The sequence below is a fragment of the Xiphias gladius genome, chromosome 1 (genome assembly GCF_016859285.1).
Source record: "Xiphias gladius isolate SHS-SW01 ecotype Sanya breed wild chromosome 1, ASM1685928v1, whole genome shotgun sequence".
Taxonomy (NCBI): Eukaryota; Metazoa; Chordata; class Actinopteri; order Istiophoriformes; family Xiphiidae; genus Xiphias; species Xiphias gladius.
The window spans coordinates 4,296,686-4,318,983 of record NC_053400.1 but is presented as its reverse complement, the minus strand read 5'-3'; the positions used below and the strand labels follow the sequence as shown (position 1 = coordinate 4,318,983).

At 38.5% G+C, this 22,298-nt stretch overlaps 1 protein-coding gene across 1 annotated transcript in view; it reads left to right on the top strand.

Moving 5' to 3' along the window:
• Positions 1 to 383: 383 nt before the first annotated feature.
• The window catches only part of LOC120791648 (CD81 antigen-like), a 40,783-nt gene continuing 18,868 nt past the window's right edge, over positions 384 to 22,298 (top strand). The window contains exons 1-2 of the mRNA XM_040130174.1: positions 384 to 569; positions 13,981 to 14,095. Coding sequence (XP_039986108.1) covers positions 504 to 569; positions 13,981 to 14,095 — 181 coding nt within the window. The 5' untranslated portion in view covers positions 384 to 503. The remainder of the gene's footprint in view (positions 570 to 13,980; positions 14,096 to 22,298) is intronic.

The window sequence follows — 22,298 nt, the reverse complement described above, 5'->3', positions numbered from 1 at the left end:
GACCATCTGGTCTTTGTAGCACATAATCTCAAAGCCAGCAGTGTGCGGTACATCTGGCAGCTATGCACTCTGTGGTACCTTACTCCACAGCCGGCAGCATATGGCGCATTTTATGGCACATGCATAAACCCAGTGGTACATTACCTAAGTGCCTGCTGTATGTGGAGTAACTCGGGTACATTACCACAGAGCATGTGCTTTTTGGTACAGCGCATCATACCACAGGAACACGACAGGAAGGTTTTCCAGTACCACAAGAAAATGTTCGCGGGGGCTCTGGGCTCCGATTGGGGCTGCTTTCTGTCAGTCAAGTCTGGCCACGCTGAGTGGATAATGGCGGCGTGCTCAGGGCGTTGGGGCGGGAGGAGTTGGGTGTTGCCTCGGTCTCAGGGCTGAAGTCAGACTTCCCTCCCGAGATTTTAGCTCGTTGCACGTCGTGAAACACGGTCTGCTGTTGCCATCGTCTTGCGAACTCTGTGTTGAGTATATCTGTCTGACGGACCATGGGAGTCGAAGGCTGCACCAAATGTATCAAGTACATGCTTTTCTTCTTCAACTTCATCTTCTGGGTAAGCACCCTTGTTTTGTTTTGGGGGTTTTTTTGTTGTTGTTTTTTTTTTTTACACATTGTGCTCGTTCGTGTCGGTGCGCAGCGCCGTTAGCGGTTTGGCTTTGCTCGGGCTGCCCAGCCCATGATGAATGAACGACGCTGGATAAGTCAACATCAACGTTACAGCTCACAGATTTCCTGCTGTTAAAGTTATATCCACTGTATAAAAGTGTTAGAGCTTTTCCCAACACCAGGGGAGGCTATGGCCAAATTAGGTCATAATGTTTAGGTATTTACGTTTTAATAACGTGTTTGTAAAAATATTATATTGCAACGGTAGTTGTCTGGGTGTGGCTTTTTAAAAAAGTGGTACTGCGATAATTTTTCATGCACATAGTGAGTGCTAAGTGCTAAACTATGACTAAATTATATAATTGCCCAAATATCTCACATTAGAGACAAAAGATGTGTTTTAATACAAGTTGATAAATCGGGTTCCAGACCAACAAAGCAAAAATCAGCTGGTTTAGTGAGTGTTCATTATGAATGCAAATGATAATAATTTACAATATTATAATAATTTACATAATTGTACTGATGAGTTAGCATTAGAGCAACACCAGCTAAGCTAGTTGAGCTACTTTTGAGCTAGCTGTAAGTTAGTTAATGCTGCACATGACTTTGCGCAGAAGAGCATCTTTTAAATCTGATATCTGTTGAGTATGCGGTGATCTCAGTAGTCCTCAAAAATTCTGGACATGTGTTTCCAAGTTTGAGAAATGCATAGTAGGTCATATGAACCAGTCTGGACCATGAGTTTTCACTTTTGTAAATAGCAACCGGTAGTTAAGAGAAAGTGGAAGGCGAAGGAGCAGAGCGCATAAGTCAAGGTCAGTAGCTGTGTAAGTGGCTGAGGTTGATGGGAATGTAATTTTTTGCAGGTATTTCGTCATCAACCAAAGTACGGCACAAATTAAAATACTGACCTAATGAAGGCTCTAGATGAAAACTTCACCGCAGATATGACAGTTCATCCTGACCAAATTTCCTGGCCACATTTCAAGGCAATCCATGCAATAATTATTTATATATGAAATAGTTATTTCAGTCTGTACCAAAGTGGTGGACAGACAGTCAAACATTGCCATCCATAGACCCATGCCACTAGCATGGCTAAAAATCATAAATGGTATACAAGTTGTATGTTATACCACATATAGTTGTAAAAGAAACAGCTAATGTCTCAAAATTACCCTGCGTTCTCTCTATATTAATTCTTATTTTACAATGGTTAATAAAATCCTTCAGCACTCAGGAAGATACAGTGAAAGTCCAATTCAGAATTCTTGGCTGGACTGCAACAGCGGGGGCCAGCAAATGCGAATGTCCATCATTAAGTGAGTGAGTGATGAAGTTAGACCATTGTTCAGCTGAATGCTGCGTGACTGAGCGCTGAAGTTAAATCATTGGTCGGCCAGCCAAGTGTTAGAGTTTCCGGAAGGGCCTTCGCTCTTTCAAAATGGTTTGACGCAAACAGTTTCCATTGTTTCATCAGGGGGCGTTTACAAGAATTGTTGCCAACTTAGCACCTTTGATTTACAGAATTTTCACAACAAATCTAGCAAATTTTTGGACAAACCGTTGTTACTTTCCATAGAGGATAGTCACCAGTATTGCCAAGCGAGCGCAAGGTCATGCTTTCCCTCCACAGGCACACCTCTCAATTCGTCTCATTCAGTTGACCTCGAGGCAGCTGACATAGACGTGAAGGAGCTTCTAACTTTCTGTGAATTATTTTACAAGCAACTACGGCCGAAATCCTAGCACAGCTATTGTCTTTAACTTATGTGTATATTGATTTTGTCAGATCATGTTGTGGTAATACAATCAGCATTTTAGCCGTGCAGAGCAGCAACTTGGAAATGGTTCGGAAGTGACTGCTGGTTAACATGTAGTCTTAATGGGCCACGTTTGAGTCACTATTTCATACTTGTTCCGTTGTCTGACAACAAACCGAAAAACGTGTACATGACAACAGCTTTATTGACTTCATTAAAATACTGTATATGGGCAGAGTGTGAGAGGAAACAGGTTACAGATTTTGATACAGATGCTAGATTTTGACCTAGTCTTGTTACTCAAAAGCAGTAACAAGTCTAGGAAACTCATTTACACTCTTTCTTGTTATGGTGTAGGCAGTTTTAGAGAAACTTAACTACTTAAACCCCACAAAAGCAACTGAACCCAATGGGTTACCAGCTAGATTCAGAAGGAATGCTACAGAAGATAAAGCGCCATATGTCAAGCATATAATAAATCTTTCGATTCAGTCAGCTAAAGTTCCAGATGAGGTGAAGTTGGGTAGAGTTATTCCAATACACAAGAAACTAGGCTAGACCTAGGTAATTATAGACCAATTTCCACCTTATCTGTGTTGTCAGAAAATCTGGAAAAAATTGTGCAGTACAAAATGTATGTCTATATCTCTAGAAACAACCTTTGTGTGAATTTCACTACTGTTTAGTGTACATGGCTGATCATATTAGGAAATAAGTAGATGGAAGACGGTTATGGGGTTTGATTTTTGTTGGATCTAAAGAAAGAATTTGTGGACCATAAATGTTTTGATGTAGTTTAAGGTTTTGGCATTTAATAATCAGGCTGTGGAGTGGTGTCAGTCCTTTTTATAAGTACACACAAATTATGGATTTTAATGGGACATTATCTGATTTTTAGAACTGTTGTTGAATGTGGTATTTCACAGGGCAGTCTTTTAGGTTCACTTTTCTTTTTATTTTAGATTAATGATTTAAAGTCAGTCTTTTCTAGTGATTGTTTTTTATATCGAGATGATTGTGTCTCACAAAGATAGAACGATGGTTGAACAGAAAACTGAAAAATGTTTTTATTTTTCAGAGATAATGATTATTTTTTTCAATGGAATGTCTAATAGAAAAGTGAAAAATAGAAAATTAGTACTTTTATTTCTGTGCCTTGGGTTGCTTGAGAGGGCAGGATCTAAGCAACCAGGTAATATATTAAAATCTGGTGGTAAGCTTTTCACAATGTAATATTAACAATAATGTCAGAGATATACTTGCTTTGTAACCACACGTTTGTGTAGACAACCTACTGCGTCGTGAACGTAATTGTTCACATACTTGCCTATGTACTACACGTGTTATTGGAGGATATTTCTAGTGGGCAACTACTTGATTAGCACGATGTAAACAAAAAACATGATGACACTTGAGGAGGTTACTGTTTTGTTAATTCTGAGATCATGGAATAAGAAGCGACAGTGGCGGCATCATAGATGACATATAAGGCCCCTTAATCAAGCACATTGTAACAATTCAAATGCGAGCAATTGATGATGAGAAAAACCACCAGTATTTTGAAATACTTGCCGTCGTCACTGTCCACTTTCTAAGAACAAGCAGCAGCTTCCAAGCCTTGTCAGTAAGCTACAAGCTTGTCTTCAAAACTTTCTATTGTTGTCGCTGCTGACATGTCTACCCTGTCTGCCCCTCCGTTGCTCCTACTGTTCATGTGCATATTGCATTTTGCAGACACGTAGAGTTAATTTCTGAAGACGAAGATGAGATTTTTACAATCATATACAGAAGTTAGAAAAATATTTTTCATGTTTATTCATTAATATTTCTCAGTGTAGACCGTTTTATTTCATGTGTATAATGTACTATCTTACGCCACTGTAACTTCTTATAGACTGACATCAACTAAATCCAAATTAGTCAGCACAGTAATCACTAATCACAGTCATTTGAAGATGGTTGTTGCAAAGTGGTTAATGCGCAATGAGTGCAGTGTTTGGGAGTTTTGCGACTAAGATAGTTGGACCATACAGTACCATATGGTATATGGTGATGATAGCTCTGTACCATAGAGTGCTAATCACACCCCTCAAATAAAATGCTGGTCTTTTACACCCAGGTATTGTGCGTTCGTGTTACTGTTACAATTAGCGAATTTAATATGCTTCTTACTCACTGTGTCTGTATTTATTCATAGTAACATCAGTTGCATCCAGCATCTCAAGAAAGAAAAGTTACACTCCTACATACCATACCACAGGTTGCTAGCGCCTGTGTACATTATTTAGAGAAAAACTTTAGGAAAGCAGTGGTTTGTTTTTGGTTTTTTTTAGATAATTTTTGACATTTTGACACCAGAACATTGTTGAAGCCAAATAGTTTGGGGAATACCACAGAGTTGAGTGCTGAATTGTATGAAATTGTGTGTGTGTGTGTGTGTGTGTGTGTGTGTGTGTGTGTGTGTGTGTGTGTGTGTGTGTGTGTGTGTGTGTGTGTGTGTGTGTGTGTGTGTGTGTGTGTGTGTGTGTGAGTATTCCTGGGTTGCTCATTATCTCATGTATCCATTTAAGAGTTAAATTAGCAAAACCCAAAACAACTGCAGCAGTTAAAGGCAACCCACACATCAAAGCACCAGAAATAATAATCCATAAAATTAATGCTGATACATCTAGATGCTAACACCTTCAGTCACATTCTTATGACTGAAGCTTTCGGCCAGGAGATGTTGTTTAAAGGTGACTTCCAACTTTCCTCTGACATTTCAACCCTTAACCACAATGTCCTCCAGTTGGCGGGTTGGCAGTGATATCCAGTCACTGCCCATCTTCTGCCCATCATCTTGGCTTGCAGTTGGCTTCCAACTCCTCCCGCCTGTTCGAGAGCCAACAACAGGCTCTTTCCACTGCCTCCCCTAGCCTGAGAGCAGCGTCCTTCCCCCCTTCCAGCTATTCTAAAAGCTGTGAGCATCTTCTTGGGAGAAACCTGGGAAACCCACTGCAGCCAACCCCAACTGGAAATAGCCAGGCCTGCCACCCTTTGTCCCTGCATTGTTGGACCAGGTCCATGCACTTGATGGCGGTCCCAAGGCCCCTTTGCATCCGTCTTCCCACGGGACTGTCAGTTCAATCAGGATGATCCTCTTCGCCTCCTCAGACCATATGACCATGTCAGGCCTCAGGGATTTTGGACGACCTGGGGAAAGTGTGGTTTTCTTTCCAGGTCCACCCTCATTTCCAATGATTGTGCCAGCTGCATAAGGCTCTTCTTGGTGTTTCTTGGAGGAAGGTGGCTTCTCCCCCTTCAATGATGAACTAGATGGATGGGGCTGGTCTCACGTGGGTCTGATGCTTTTTCTGACTTTCCTGCTCCAAGATGTCAGCCATTGCACTGAGGACCTTGTCATGACGCAATCTATATCTCCCCTGGCTAAGTGCAGTCTTGCACCCCACCAGTATGTGCGGCAACATGACTCTCTCTCTGCATAACTTGCATGGTGGGTCCTCCCTCCTTCCCCACCTCTGGAGGTTTGTTGGTGTTGGAAGGGAGTTGTACACTGATCAGAGCAGAAAAGAGATGCAGAATTGCTTTAGTCTCCAAAGTTCAGGCCATGTGATCTTCCCCTTTGGCAGGTATCCACTTTGTCCAGGCTCCTTTTGGTCCAAGTTCCATGGCCCTTGACCTTTGCCCTTTCTCCTCCAGGGGTTGGGCCTCGGCTTGGATCATGTCTCTTCTCTTCCTTGGGTCTGTTTCCCCCCACTGATGGAAGTGGGTGGTTCTGAGTCCTTGTCTCCCCATGCATGGGTTCCTTGATGATGTCCTTCAACTTCAGCATGCTTTCTGCCTGTGCCACTGATGTGTCGGCTACCCATTTGAGTCCTCATCTTGTGGTGACTCCTGCACCTCTGGCCTTTTCATCACAGGAGTCTCTGTACATCATCTCAACTCTGCACATTGCCATCTAGAACTCTTTTATCAATGATGATGGGGTAGCTTTAACTGTCCAGACCTGATGTATAAGCGCTACTGATGTGAAGCTTGGAGGAATTCTAACCCACCTGCAAAGGTGTTCACTCACCTCTTGACTCATTCCACTGATGTCATTGGCACTTCATAAATTGCCAGTAGCCATACGAGTCTTGGTAGGAGACCATACTTGAAGAGCCAGGCCAAGTTTCCTGGTAAGCCTGATCGCTCTATCTTTCTCAGCCATTCATCTGCCTGTTTCACTGACCTGGATATGTTGATTCTGTCAGTGAGCGAGCCATCATACCACCTCCCAGGTTATTCAATTAATAGAATAACCTGCCCCTGGACTTCGAGCTGAAACTTGCTCAAACCTAAAATTTGATCTGATCAACGTAGTCCTACAGGTGTTGTGAGAGTTGTTTTCAATAACTGCCTCATTTTAAGAAAAAGTGTAAAGAATGATATTAAGTGATATTGCAACAATGTGTAACTGCAATATACTGATAACAGTTTGTAAGTGTCCTGTCACTCTCTACCAACATGACTCATTTTTAAATCATTGTATAAAATTCTTAAACACAATGAGACAAGCTACAGGAATGACAAAACCTTTACTGAAACATGTTTATAATGTGTGTTGCAGAAGAGTACTGATGTCCTGAGTTCAGATAAGAGGAGCAAATCAGCAGACGTGTAGGGGAAAACAGAGATTTGGATTTTGACAGCTAACATCTTAGATCAGCTGCTGGAGCATTTATGTAAAAATATTTTATTAGACATTCATAGCACAAATTCCTCGAGCGTTATCCTGCTTTGAGCCAGTCAGTGTTATAGTGATTCAGTCAGTCAGACAGAAGTTGATCCAGGCACCTAGATCCCACCCTCTCAATTAACTCAAGGCTTTAATAGAAGTAAGTGCTTATTAAATACAGAGTAACTAGTTGTATTGAGACAGAGTGTCTCAATACAACTCTTCAGAATTTGTGTGTTTGGCTATTTGATAACAGATTATCACTCCATCTTGAAAAGACTGAAGCTATTCTGTTTTGATCAAAAAGAACACTTAAACAGACCCAAGACTTTATAGTGAAAGTTCGGGAAACTCTACAAATCCAACACAACTAATGATTTCACGTCAGTTTCAGGAGTTGCATTCTCCAGTTAACCTTTAATTATCAAATCAATAATTTAAAGTTGTAAATGTAATAATTTTGAGCCAGGACCCTCAGTATTTGGATTAAGTATCTGAAAAATAAGGTGTGTCAGATTAAGCAGGCCACAGCTTTTTTATTTTTTTAAATGTATCAGAAATGTTCACTCAACATTTAGGTAAGTATAAGTATCGGATTGAACTCTGTATCGGCAGACACCCAATATTAAAGGACTTGGATTGGGACCGTGGTCAAAAAAAACTTGATCAGGACATCCCTAGGAAATACTGTGTTGTCTTTTAAAAGATATTTTGATTTGGACTCCATTGGTGTACATCACCTTTTGGCCCTATTTTGGAAGCCTCGGCTGTCAAGGATTAAAATTGTACTTCTAATCAATCGTAATGATGAAAAAGAGAAAAGGAAGATAATATCCTGTCGGGTGTGTGAGTCGTTGTGCAAAAGACACACTGATATTTGTTGCTCATACTCTTGAAAAGTGACTTTAATATGATTTAGTGCATTACAGCATCTCTCAGGCTTCTTCTATCTTTTTAACACCTTAGTCTGTTTAGTTTTATTGGCTGCTCTAAAGAGCTTTGTGAAAGGATCTGTCGGAGCAGACAAGTCCAGTCCATCTTTAAAGATGCTTTGACTGCGATGTGCGGTTACTGAGCAGCTAGCCGTGGAGGCTGGCTCTTTAAAAAGGAGACCTTCTGTTTCTATAAATCACACTGGACACTTAGAGGGTTAAGAGGCTACAGGAGTTGGGGGGGAGGGGAGCATAGCAGTTTAATGGGAACTGCAGACAACACCCTGCCCCCACTCCCTCTCCTCCAGCATGCCCAGCATTCTACAACCCCCTGTATTCTAGGCAGAAATAGACACTGGAGGGAAAGCTGGCAGGGAAAATTGGGCTGTGCTGATCTTAGACTAGGTTATATTTGAAGCAACTTCAGAGTTTCACTCTCATTTCTGTGTTGCACTTTCATCTTAGGAGTCATTGAATGTGAGGACTTAGAGCTGTTAAAACAGTTTTCCTTTGTTGCAAGACATTTACATTTTCTTAGGATTATCACAAGACTTGGGTTTTGCTCCGAAGCAATCTGAGTGGCCTACACTGTCAGCCACAAGTAGGTACTACCCCTTCAGTGACAGCAGACTGTAGTAAACATGATGATACTGGCCCATGTGTTTAGACAGTTTTTTTCGGTGTGGAATGTGTCACAACAAATGCAGTGCGCAAATGAGCAACAAATGGTTACATAATGTTTTTGACATCTGAGGCCAAAAATATTATCAGTCACTAAAAATGGTAAAGGTAGTCTCTCTGCTGTGTTGTATCGATGTAACTACCTATCTTAGACAAGTCGTAGTGTATTTTGTAATTGTAGCATGTCCTCTTCTCTCTGTTTTAGTTTTATGACAAAAGGCTTGATTAGAAAATCTGTCTAAGAATCCTACAAAAATGCATGCACCCCAGGGCCTTAATATCCATGATAATATGATGATTGGTCTGTTGTTTTATTTTTGCATTTTTGTTCATTTTGATATGAATAGGTCACAATTTATATTTTAGTAAATACATTTTGACCGATACAGGATTTTACGTCTGATGCCGATTTCTATTATTTGAAGATTTAAGAAATCAGATAATGATGTATTGGCCAATATTAATTTTTTTTTTACTTCTTCATAAAATTAAAGGAGAAACTCTCTCTGCCAAACAATTTTATAGTTGAAGAGCAAGCTCTGGGTGGTGGAGATTCCCCAGGCAATGTCATATTGCCAATACAAATACAGAAATTAAAAACAAACGCTATATCCCAGCCTGTTAAAGCCACCTACACAGGTATTGTCAGTTAGGTGGGCTGATTAGTCTTTTTGAGAATGAAGTTGGGTAGAGTTATGCTGAAAGTTTCCTGAGGCCACCAAACTTTATCTACTTAAAAGAATCATAAAGGTGTACATTGTCCTGTCCTAACAGGTACAACAAAAGTACAGGATGGTGTGGGAAAAATTAATCAAGCACAGTATGTACACTAAGATGAGGTTTGACCAGGCAAAATAAGTGAACACCTTTTTGGCTGGCTCAGTAAGAGAGATAAATCTATCTATTAAATATTAAATCTATTCATATAAAATTTCAAATCGGATAAATTAATTTATGAAGCAATGTATTATCGGAGAGTTTGCTCCCTTTAACAGACCTCTTTCACATCAGACATAATTTTTACAGACAAAAATTCCTACTGAGCTATGCCAGTGAACCCACAAGCACAATACCAGGGCTCTACTAAAGATTCGTGCTCTCCCTACTAGGACATTTCAAAATGTCTGCTATGAAATATGTTTTTCACAAAATGCACATTATCATACTTGATTATAATATGTGATTTTAGGGCTGCATCTACAATTATTTTCATTATAAATGATGCTGAATTTTCTTGATTGATTGGTCGTTTGGTCTCTATACTGAGTCAAGTCGAAAATATGTAAAATGCCTGTCACAGTTTCTTGACTCCCAGTTGACATTTTTAAACTGTTTGTTTTATCTGACTAACTCCTGAAAACCCAATGGTATTCAGTTTACTATCAAAGAGGAACACAAATATTCATATTAGAGAAGCTGTCACCACTGTACTTTTGGCATTGTTTCTTAAAAAATTATGTAAATGGAAAAAAATATATAATAATAAGGGTTGTTAAACCTCCAACTGTTTGACTTACTGCTTCAGCTCTACCAGACCACTCAATCAAAAGTGGCCAGTAGGTTCACCTTTTTGGCTACTTTTATTTAAGTATGCGACTTGAGTCTTCTAACTACTCCTACCAAATTTCATTCAAGTTTCAATGACTGTAATTCAGTGACTAAAATTGGTCTGGAACAGTTCAAGATCTGTGGTTGATCCTTTCCAGAAGTTACCAGTCCCTCTGACTCGAACAACCCGGATACCTACATTTTGTCTCAAAGGCCATCTTATGGATTTGTGATTAGCTAGTTTATGACTTTCCCATAGAAACCAGCAGCTGGTTTTTTGTGTTTGTGAGTCACTCCGCTATAAGTATCCTGGAAGTTGTAGCTAACTCGGTACCAGGAATGCTTTTAGCCCAGTTTTGTTTAAATCATGGATCTCAACTTTGTTCTGTCTGGGTTTTCCCTTCTATTCATCTTTTTTTTTTTAAATGCTGTAAATAAGCCTCTCAGAAATCTGTTTAAATCTGGTTTAACCTTCATGCATTTCAGTGACTCATCTCAGTGGTAATTCACGTGTCAGTGAAGTGGGGAGTTCACTTAAAGTCCATAAGTCACTCTGTGGTACTGCTGGAGCTGTGCGTCTGTCTGTCTGTGTGTGTGTGTTGAATTTCTGCACTCTTGCCAGTTATGGTGTTTATTTGGTTGCTAGGCAGCAGCTGGCCTTAGCTCTGGAATGGACTGCACTTAGAGAGAAGGATGGGGAAGGAGTGGGATGACTGAGCCTGTTTTGGTTCAGATCTTTTAACAGAAACTAGTGTTGGCTAGTTTAATTTAGATATTCTCTTTGGTAACATTCTCTATTTTGAATGTCTTGAAGAATGAAATTGATAAAATATCCAAACCCATGTGGAACGGAAGGGTGTCTATTGTGTCTGTCAGAGGTTTATTTTACTGCCGCTGTGTGTAGTGATGCTTGTTCCTGTGTTCCCGCTGTGGTATATGCTAACTGTAGTTACTGTATATTTAGGATTTCTTTTTCCTGGGCCAAACAGAAGGGCTCAGGAAGGCTTTTGTCAGTGTAAGCCACCCTAAAGAACAATACAGTTCAGTAACAAAATTACACATTGCAACCAATGCAGGGTTTCCCCTAGGAAACTGGTTAGCAGATAAAGTAAGAATAAAGCTGAACAAAGGGTGTCTCAGCTGTTGGCTTCTTTAATTGTAGCCTGTAGGGCTGCCCCTGACCAAATATTTTCCAAGTACCCCAGTAGTCATCAGTTCAAGTCATTAGTCGTCTAGTCGTTGCACATTTATTTTAAGTATTTAAATATATATTTTTGGGGGGCATCATAGAATGGTTTTAGTTACAGGGCTGAGACAGAAAGTTATAAGTAACATTGTTAACACTGTGGTACATTAGAGAAATAAACTATAATAATGAGCCTTTAAAATATAAATTTTACAAGCACACGCACACAAAGCGAGCGAGACTAAATGCCTGTTAATAACAGCAGCAAAGTGGTAATGATTCTGAATGTGTTGGAAAAACCAGCAAGGAGACTGAACATCTTGTTGATGTATTTCAAAACATCACACTACTTATGAACACTTGGCTAAGCCTAATAGCACGTAATTATCTAGGCTAATAGTTGGTCTTGAAGTGATTTGGGAAATATGCTTATTCGCTTTTCTCTAATGGTTAAATGAGAACAATTAGAGCCATACCATCTTAACGTTTGTATGTTCGTAAGTATGGTGCTAGGGCTAAGAGCCGATTAGCTCGGCTTAGCATAAAGATAGGAAAGATGCAAACTGCTAGCCTGATTTTGACAATAGTTTAAAAATAGTTTCTTTAATCTGTACACAAACAGAAATGTAAAAATGAACATCAGTTTTTTATCACTGGAGACAGCCAGGCTAGTCGTTTCCCCTTCCATTGATTATGCTAAACTAAACTAACCACCTCATCTAACTCTCCTCTAACCCCGTCTAACTTTTGGAAAGAGAAAAGTGTATTTCTCGAAATGTCGATACCAAATGTCAACATTGCGTCAATTTCTGTCCCTTTGGGCCTAATCATTCAGCAGAACTTCAATACAAAGATTCTGTAACTGCTATGCGAAAATTGAATCAAAGTCTCAATTACAATATAGGGAGAAGAAAATACACAGAGAATATGCAGTGCTGGGGCCCTTTAGTCATCTCTAAAAGAAACTTGTTATGAGAATACCTGATTTCATCCACACAGCTATTTGATGTTAAAAGGTGCATCCAGCTGGTGGATATTGAACTTCAAACTAACTTAATCTAGCAATAGATTGAGTTTATACTTTCACATCCTAAATTAGTTGCAACTAAATAATGCGTTTGCATCTAACTTGTCAGTTTTCCTTTGATATTGCATTAATTTCCATGAAGGCCTTTGCAAGTTGTTATTCTCATCTACTGACCAGGGTCTGACAGATCCTGACAGCTTCTAATCTTCAATGATCAGCAAAACAGTAGCCCCCTCAATGTGTGACATTTGTGAAATACCACCTCTGCTGTTTCTTCCCCTAAATGGAAAACAAAGTAAAAGGTTTTAATTTGTAAAAGCCTATTAATTTTTTTGAGTTAAAAAAAAAAATTAGTATTTTGGGAAATACACTTAATCGCTTTATTCTAAAGAGTGAGACTAATAGATTCATGCTACTCTAGTGTCTGTTCATTAAATATTAAGCTACAACCAGCAGCCAGTTACTGTAAGTTACTTGGTTCAAAGACTGGTTTTACACTTGGGTTTTTGTATGGATCCAACAGATGAGATTTAATGCGTTAATCTGTGATCCTTGGAGGTACTGTTTTGTTTTGTTTTTTTTTTTTAATTTATTTATTTATTTATTTTTTTAAATGTTTGGCAGAGCAAGGCTAGTTTTCCCTGTTTCCAATCTTTTTGCTAAGCTAAGTAAACCAGCTGCTGGCGGTAGCTTCATATTTAGCTTACATATGTACTATATGTATACATATATGTTTATGTGTATGTATATCAATATACATTTGTGTATGTATATATATATTTGTGTATACGTGTATCTCAGTATATATATGTGTGTGTGTATATGTGTGTGTGTGTGTGTGTGTGTATATATGTGTGTGTGTGTATATATGTGTGTGTGTGTGTATATATATATTTGTGTGTGTGTGTGTGTGTGTGTGTGTATATGTGTGTGTATATATATATGTGTGTATGTATATGTGTATATATGTGTATATATGTGTATATGTGTGTGTGTATATATATGTGTGTATGTATATGTGTATATATGTGTATATGTGTATGTATATGTGTATATATGTGTATATGTGTACGTATATATGTATGTTTATGTGTACCTATGTGTATGTATATGTGTGTGTATATGTGTATATATATGTGTATATAATATATGTATGTCTGTATGTGTATATATGTATATGTATATATATTACACACACACACACACACATAGGCCAATATTGGCTGATAAAATGGGCCGATGTATTGGTCTTGCTCTATATAAAACACAGGCAGCTTATGTCCTGCAGTGTCATTGTTGTGGACATCATAAAACTGACATCCAGGGTGTGGCTCTAGCTGAGGACCATACTGGATGTGTTTCGGTGTATGGTAAATGTTAAAAGGCAAAAAATAATAAACAGATTTTTTTTTTTTTTAAATGTAACCAGCACAGTGTAGTTTAATGTACTGAATGTAAAGAAATGTACTGAAGGAGTTACATGTTGTGTTGTATGTTGCAGCTTGCAGGAGGGGTAATCCTGGGCGTGGCCCTGTGGTTGAGACATGACCCCAAGACGAGCAACCTGCTGGATATCGAATTTGATGGAGCCCAAGCCCCCAACACCTTCTATATAAGTATGTATTTCATCTGTACTATCTCTATTCTCTTTCTCTATTTCTGTCTTCATACTATCTTTGTTTAATGGAAAATCTCCTGCCAAACCCTGTGGACACAGTTCAGTATCACACTCGGAAAATGTCTGTGTTTCTGGCATTTGTGTTCATTTGCATTACTTCCACATGAAAACACTGCACTTTGTCCACTAACCAGGCCCAGTCAACTGTTACTCAGTGAATTCATTCAAACGAAAATGCCATAGACTGTGAAAGGCATATATTAAAAGATTGATTTCAGGATTTTATGAATCAATATCGGATCACTCAAACTAAGGTGTTTTTTTTTTTTTTTTTTTTTTTTTTAAACCCAGCCCTCTACCTTAAAGAAATACATTAATACTAGAAGGAAATTTGTCATTGGAACAGCACAGCCATATCTTGAAACGTATTGGTGAAGTGATACACCGTATATAATGATAGGTCTACATTAACTATTCTTGACCAGAATAAGTGGATCCCTCAGTCTATGAGGCCCAGTTGATTAACATGAACGTGATAATCTTTATTTATAAGGTAAAAATAAAAGGTTACTTTTTTATAAGACCTAATAAATAGTTTAAGTCATAGTCTTATATGTACATAGAGTCTGATGGGCAGTTTTTTCTTTTTTGTAAATTACCATTGGGACAATAATTAATTATATATAGACCATACATACACAGCTAGTGGGTTGCATGATAGTACCAAAAATTGTGATCACTAATATTACCATTTCTGCTCAGCTGAAAGCATGTGATGTCGTACGGTTTATAATTTCCAAACTCTCATGGACTCTCAAGGAAGATGGTACCTGTTTCTCAAAATTTCAATGAATTTTATTTACATTTTATTTTTCAGATATTAAGTATTTATTGTTGTACTACAACCATACTATTAGATAAATGTGTTGAATAGTACCTTTTTGATTAATTTGAATTCAAGCAAATATCTGAATTGTAAAAATCAGTTTATTACAGTGTCTACAAAAACGGTGATGGTTCGGTTTGTCAGTTGTCTTGAGTGACGAGAGTCCGGTAAACTGTGTTTAGAATAGTTACTCTATGGCCCACCTGCCACAGTTTATTGGACTGTCGTGACTTCAGATGACTAGCAGGCTTTGGTTGTGTCATAACAAATGGTCATGCCTTTATGAAGAGATTGAAAAGTTCCTTTTCACAGTTATTTGAGCTCTTGCTTTGTGTTTGTTGGCGAGGTATCATCTGGTCTTCAGATATCAGGCTGATGTAAAGAAACACAACAACACAGAACAGATGAATTGTATGCAGACTTTTCTGCTCTGTCCAGCTAAAACTGATTCTTAAACTGGATATCTGTGCTTTACTCTGCATCTGGCGGTGAAAGTCCATAGCTGTATGGGATAAATTAATTTTCAGTAAATATATTTTTTAAATAAACAAGCTTCCCGACTGGTGAAGGCCTTAAAAATATCAAGCTTCAATCATTTAGTTTTTAATTTTTTTTTACGGAAAAAAGCTTTTAATATCGTGAATCATCTCCAAGCATGAAAAATACACATTTCATTTTTTTCGTTGAGTCCTACTATATTAACGTGCTTACTTACCGTCTGTCAGGTGGGCAACACTGTCTCAAGATGATTTCAAAAAGAATTGACCGTGATCAGGTTGCAAAACATGGCCTGTAGGCTATCTATCTCACCCTGGCAGAATGTCTTGCCATGTTGCAATATGTAGACTTTCATCACCCTGCCTGTTGACTGAGCTTGACTGGATTGCCAGCTGTACAAGCAATACTGGTCTTAAATCTAGTTCTATGTAGAATTAAAAAGGCTTTTAAAGTTAAAGGAAATGTAATTTAGAATCATGTTTCTTCCATATCTATGTATAGAAATACGTGATGTATTTGTAACACTTCCCCCGTTTCCAAGCTCCACAAAATTGCAGCAAGAGCTGCGATACCACCACTTGAACCAAACAGTTTATAGCTCAGTTTTGTTTTGTATCCAGTTCAGCTTGAAATCCATGCTGCACACAAATATCATTTTGTCTTGGTCACTTAGAATAAGCTCTATGGAAGTTTTACAGTGAAATGAACACTCCACAGAAGTGGAGAAGGCACCACCTGTCAACACTAATTAGACTAATGACTGTCAATCACACATCAAAGGAGATCCCAGGTAGAGCCATGTTCCTTATTTTGACCTGTATTTCCCTGTGACCAAACAGAGCCAAATGGGCTTAAAACCCTGCATCCCAACCAGGAAATAACACTGAAGCACTTTACAGCAACTGAGGATATTTTTAAGAGTTGATAACAAGACAACGTATATAATTACGAAACATTAAGCTCAAATTCACGATTTTGAGTTTTCTGTACCTTTTTAAATGTTTGTTTTTGAGCCAGGTGCAGTAGAAAGAGGGCAACCATGATGGACAAAGCACTGAAAAATTATCAAATAGTTATATGATAGATAATTTGATCATTTTATCTACCAGTTAATTCCTTAGTCTAGAAATTGTCAGAAAGCAATACAAACAATCCTCTGATTGCTTGTTTAGGGCGACTAACAGTTAAAAACCCAAAGAAGCGTTTCTGTGATATAAAATAGAGAAAAGCCACAAATCCTCACATTTCAGAAGATGGAAAATTTGGCATCTTTGTGAAACAGGAAATGCTTGGCATCTTTGCCTCATAATTGACGTAAGCGATTAATCAATTATAAATTGTGGCCAAATAATTTTCTGTTGGTCGACTCATATATTAATCGACTTGTCTCAGCTCTTCTGAACAGTGTCAGGTCAGACATAGCATCGTTTCACAAACTCATACATACAGTGCAGTACAGGATGTTCAAAGCTGACCCTCAGTAACCCGGATGTGACATTATTAAACTGGTGTGAAATACATTATGATAAGTGGGGCTGCCACGCCTAACCCAGATCACAAGCTACTTTTGATCTTGTCTAACAGAGGACACACAGCTCATCATATGACACTCTAAAAAGCTAGCACTCCCACATGAAGTTGGCTGCTATCATCTCTCCAACTCTGCCAACCAGCATCAACATTCACATTACCCCAGTCAGTTCTTCCTGTCTGCATGAACAACCTGGGTTTTTCATGAAGAGAGATGAAAGGGAAGAAAACAGGAAAAATGCAGAATTGGTATGATTACAAAATAAATGAGTAACAGTGTCCTATAGCTACAGAAATAAATTGAGAGGGTGTTTGGATCGATTTTGTCATCCTCTGACGCAGCATAGCTGTGTTCAAAAAAAGAGGGGAACTACTTAGAGACTTTCTCTCAAACAGCTTCAATGATTGCATCCTACCCATTACACAAAGCCTCCGTCTCATTCCCAAGGAGAGGAGAAAAAGCTTAGTTGTTACCGGAAAAAATTCCTCACAAACACCCCCTTCTCCTCCTCTTCCCCGGCCCCACCCTTATTCCTCCCTCCTCTTTGAAAGTTTTCTTCTCCCTCACTCCGCCCAGTTTCTTTCCACTGTTGCTCCCCATTACTTCCCCATCTGGTTGTGGTTAGTGTTTGAGTCACGCTGTCTCATTTCTCCTTATATTTCCCTTAGACCCCCCCCCCCCTTCCTCTATCTTTGTCTGCCCCCCTTCCCCCTTCATTTCCAGCTGCCAAGAACTTTTCAACATGAAGTCCTACATCTGCTTCTCTCCTTTCTCTCAGCCCTACTCGCTCACAGACACAATTACCCAATGGCGATTAGCCTCTAGGTTTTCTATAGCATTAAAAATACATACACATATCATTGAAGTCTGTTCTCGAAACTATCCCAACTATAAAAACAACAGAAATTAACTGAACTACATATGAATAATCAGTTGAAAGTGTGCTCATGTTTTTGTTACTGAACTGTAAATGAAGTTTGAAGAATGTTCCTAAAACTTGTAGGGTTGTCCCAAATATTCCAGACGCTTGACTTTTTGGACATATTGCTGGTGTAGTTGTAAATTGTAAGCCTGTCACGTGGTCATGTGTCACTGTCCCAGTGTCAGTGCTGGTAACATTGGATAAGAGCACAAAAACATTGCACAAAAAGATTAAATGTCCTTTATCTGAGAATAATAATAATGAATAATGTTAGATTACTTTTTCTTATTTCATGGGTTTTGGGGATGTTTGTGCTGATGCATATATAATAATAATAATAATAATAATAATATTATCATTATTTTAAAAAACGCATCATTCGAATACTGATTTGGATGTTGAATATAATTGCAACAGTAGAAGCTTTGAGGGTTTTGGGTCAGCCCTAAAAACTTTCCCGTTGAGTCATAGTGCTTTCCAGTTACATCAGTTTTTTTCAATAGCAAAGAAGTTTAAGGCTCAGCTCCTTCCATTTTACATAATCATTACAGCTTTTGTGGCATAGTTAGCAACTCTCAATGGTGGTTTGGACTAAGAGGATACTAATTTTGATCTTGGTCAGAATGCTTCAGTTTTTATCAGAACAGGCCTATGACTAAGTTATGTCAGTTATAATGATACTGTACTAAACAAAATAACTGATCACACAACGCAGTAACATCACTAAAAAAGAAATTAAACGGGAAAAGAACCACAAGTAGTTAGTTTTAAACAAACCCTCAGGTTTGTCACATTTATTTGGAAGTGAAAACAACAGCAAATTATAAAACTGTCTTCTGTCTGCCATCCATTACAGTTTACTTAGGCTTTTACTCTTTATTTGAAATATTTGATATGTAATTGTTAATTCAAATTAAAATCGATCAGTATACAGTATAATAAGAGTGCAAATAGGGTTAATTCGGTCAACTATTTTTAGATTTTATCTCAGGCTTTTTTTGTTTTTGTTTAAACCATGACCAAGAATGAGCATTTTTGTCAAACTCCAGCAAACTGCTCTCAAATAAGATGACAACTAAGAATGCAGTTTTCAGAGAGAGTGTCTGGTCTGATGTTATTAATGTAAGCAATACATCCAAACATGAAAGAGGATAAAACAGTGAAGTCTGGAAAGAGGCACCATCGTTAGCAAATCCAGCGCTTGCAATCCAGCACTTGCAATATGATTCAATAATTGTTGGGTGTCATGAATCCTAAATGTCTGATAACACAAAGTATCCAGGAAAAAGAAAAAACCAACAAAATCGATTAGAACTCTGTACAACAGTGTAATAAATCCTACCCTTATAATGTTCATTTTTGGCAAGACTAGGCCAGAATGGTGTTGTTTTGTAAGCCTTAGTGGTAGTATTGTATTGTATTGTGTTAAACTCCAACAGTGTTTTAATATAGGTTCTAAACTACAACTTAAATACATTGCATACAACACAAGCTAAGTACTAGACAGCTAACTACCTCCCAACAGACTATATTCAAGCCCAAAATCAATCTTCTGCATAATATGCTCTGCATTTTAATAATCAGTAGATGGTGCAAATTGACCAAATTTAGCCCTTTGGACCCATGCAAAATCGACAAGCCCTAACTATCAAATTGTGTGGCAATTAAGTGTGTGTGCTTGAGCACGGATAGCATGTTTCACACAACAAAATAAACAAACTTGTCTTACGCAGAATTTTAGCTAACTCAGCTGGCTGGGCTACTGATTCTTCAGTGAGGCTAAACCCCCATTTGCAATGTCCTGTTGTTGCAATATGCTACAACATAATACGCAACTGCCTTTAGTAGACTTAATAGGGCTTCAAGATAAAATAAGATTATTTAACATCTTAACGTAATCTTAATTTGTGTTCAACCCTTCAGGTTTGTGGTATTCTTCCCAGTGACTTTGTACCTGATTTTGTACAACTTCTCCCCCAACAATAAGGAACTACATACTCACTTTTTCTCTTAAGAGCATTATATTTGAAGTGTGTCCAAATGTCAATCCGTTTGTTGCCATTTAGTTCTTTTCCTGTCCATGTATGTTGTCCAGGCTCCTACAGCATAGTGGTAATGTGCATAACTAGATCCAGCCTGGCAGTGTTGGTGGTGTGTCCATGGGTGTGCTGCTAGGAAGATGATTAGGTTGCATAGGAAGAGAAATGTGTGGCGCAATCATTCAGAGAAGGACATTTGAAATATATCATTGTTGAAAATACACTACATTACTGTGTAATTTCGTCTCCCAATTTTTTCGTCAATGAAAATAGAGAGATTTCGATAGTTTTATTTTTTAACACCATTTTAGTCATCTGTAGTCTTTATTTGTCAGTGATATTTTAATTTACGTGTTGTGTCCCACTCTTTAAAGACTTAGTCAGTTTCATCTTGTCAATGTCACATCTTCATGGGAAAAAAAGGGTACTGATGAATATATTCTGTCGCAGTTTTCATTAACAAAATAAGCGCTAAGCACAACAGCCTGTGTCCGTTCTCCGGTGAGGTTTGTTCTCAAATTGCACTGTGTGTGTGTGTGTGTGTGTGTGTGTGTGTGTGTGTGTGTGTGTGTGTGTGTGTGTGTGTGTGTGTGTGTGTGTGTGTGTGTGTGTGTGTGTGTGAGTGAAAATAAATAAATACAGCCAACATATTTTTTTACTTCATTAACTTAAAGAGCAACTTGCTGGTTAAATCTTTTGCAACATTTCTACGCAGCGTTTCGTGGAATAGTAAATTCAAGAGTTTCTGTGTTTCATGAGACATGAGGGAAGAATTTCAAAGGACAAAGGAAATGTTTTGAGCAGTGCACTTAAGAACATGCATCAAATTATGCCGCATAAGGGAGTCGGCTCTGGTACTGCAACTGGTCACAGGTCCTTCAGAGATTCAGCTCGACGAAAACGTCAACTGTACACCGTAAGTCTTGTTTCCTAACGTTTCCCAACTGTTAAAATAATTAGGATACTGATTTAAATAATGAGACACAATCTATGCAAAATATTTATTGTTGTAAAGCATTGTAGCTCTCCTGTAAAACCCAGCTGCTGATGAGGCATAATGGCTCAGGTTAGCTAGCATTAGCATGCTGTTTTGTAGAACATACCTTTTGATAAGGTAACTTCAGTTTGCTAATAATAGAACCCTGAAGTCTAGTTACATATTTTGGGGACTTGTTTACACAGCTAATACATTTGTAATTTATTTTCATGTGGTTTTATAAGGTTCGGGAGATACTGCAAGTCATACAGAGACAGCAGCAGTAGACCCAGAACAAGAGGCCTTGTCTCCACTGGCTTCTCAACCACCATCTGCACTTCACTGTAGCTCACAGTGCAACCTCAGACCTTTCCACTGTCCATCAGGAAGTGTAAATTTACTCTTATATCTAGCATTAGCTCTACATGTTTCTATAGCAAGACATATGACCACTCAGTTTACATAAGGGAGGGCGCAATATTAGACACACCACTCAGAAAAAAGCAGTCCAGTATAACTCCAAAACAGACTATGACCTCAATAATTAACATATAATTGAATTAACACATTTCAGACTGAATATCAGCAAAAACTGGACATTATGAACTTCGTAAAGGTAACGTCTTTCTGAAACACGTCTACGGAAAGCTTTGGATGCTGCTGCAAAGGAGAGGGAGTGTGGGGACTGGAAGCTGTGGAGGCCAGACATTATGAACCATTATGAACTGTGATCCAGATGTGATTCGAGGCCAAGTGGCAAAGCATAGCAAACCATGTTCAAGCCGTCCATGAACACGACACTCCTGCATGTCCCTGCTGTGCAGCACCACCTCTGGAGGGAGAAGCAGTTAACAAGGACTGGCTGAAACCACGTACAACATAACCTCTCAGTGTTTCCCCTAATCAAACCTGATTGTAATCATACAATCATGCTTTAACAGTATATGTAGTGAATGCATATGTCGACAGTTCTACTAACATCAGAATAAAATATGTATATAAGCGGTTGCTCAATAGTACATAATACAAGAAAAATTTGGCTTAACAATTTTCTATGGGTTTTATATGTATTCACGTCAGCGAAATGCATAATCTGCTTTTTCTACTAGCTTCTGATCGATATATATTATTTATTATTTTATTCAGTGCATGAGTCAACTATATTGTCACTGAATTTAATCTAAACTTATTTTTTCTTTACAATAGCATATGTCTGGGCCCCTTGATGGAGTCTCTGAGAGACTGGTCACCAAAGGCTCTACGAGAGAGTAGTGCTGTCTTATCCTCCTCTGCACCTACTCCCCATTTCCAGATCCTGCCAAAAGATCACAAAGAACGAGGCGGTTGGC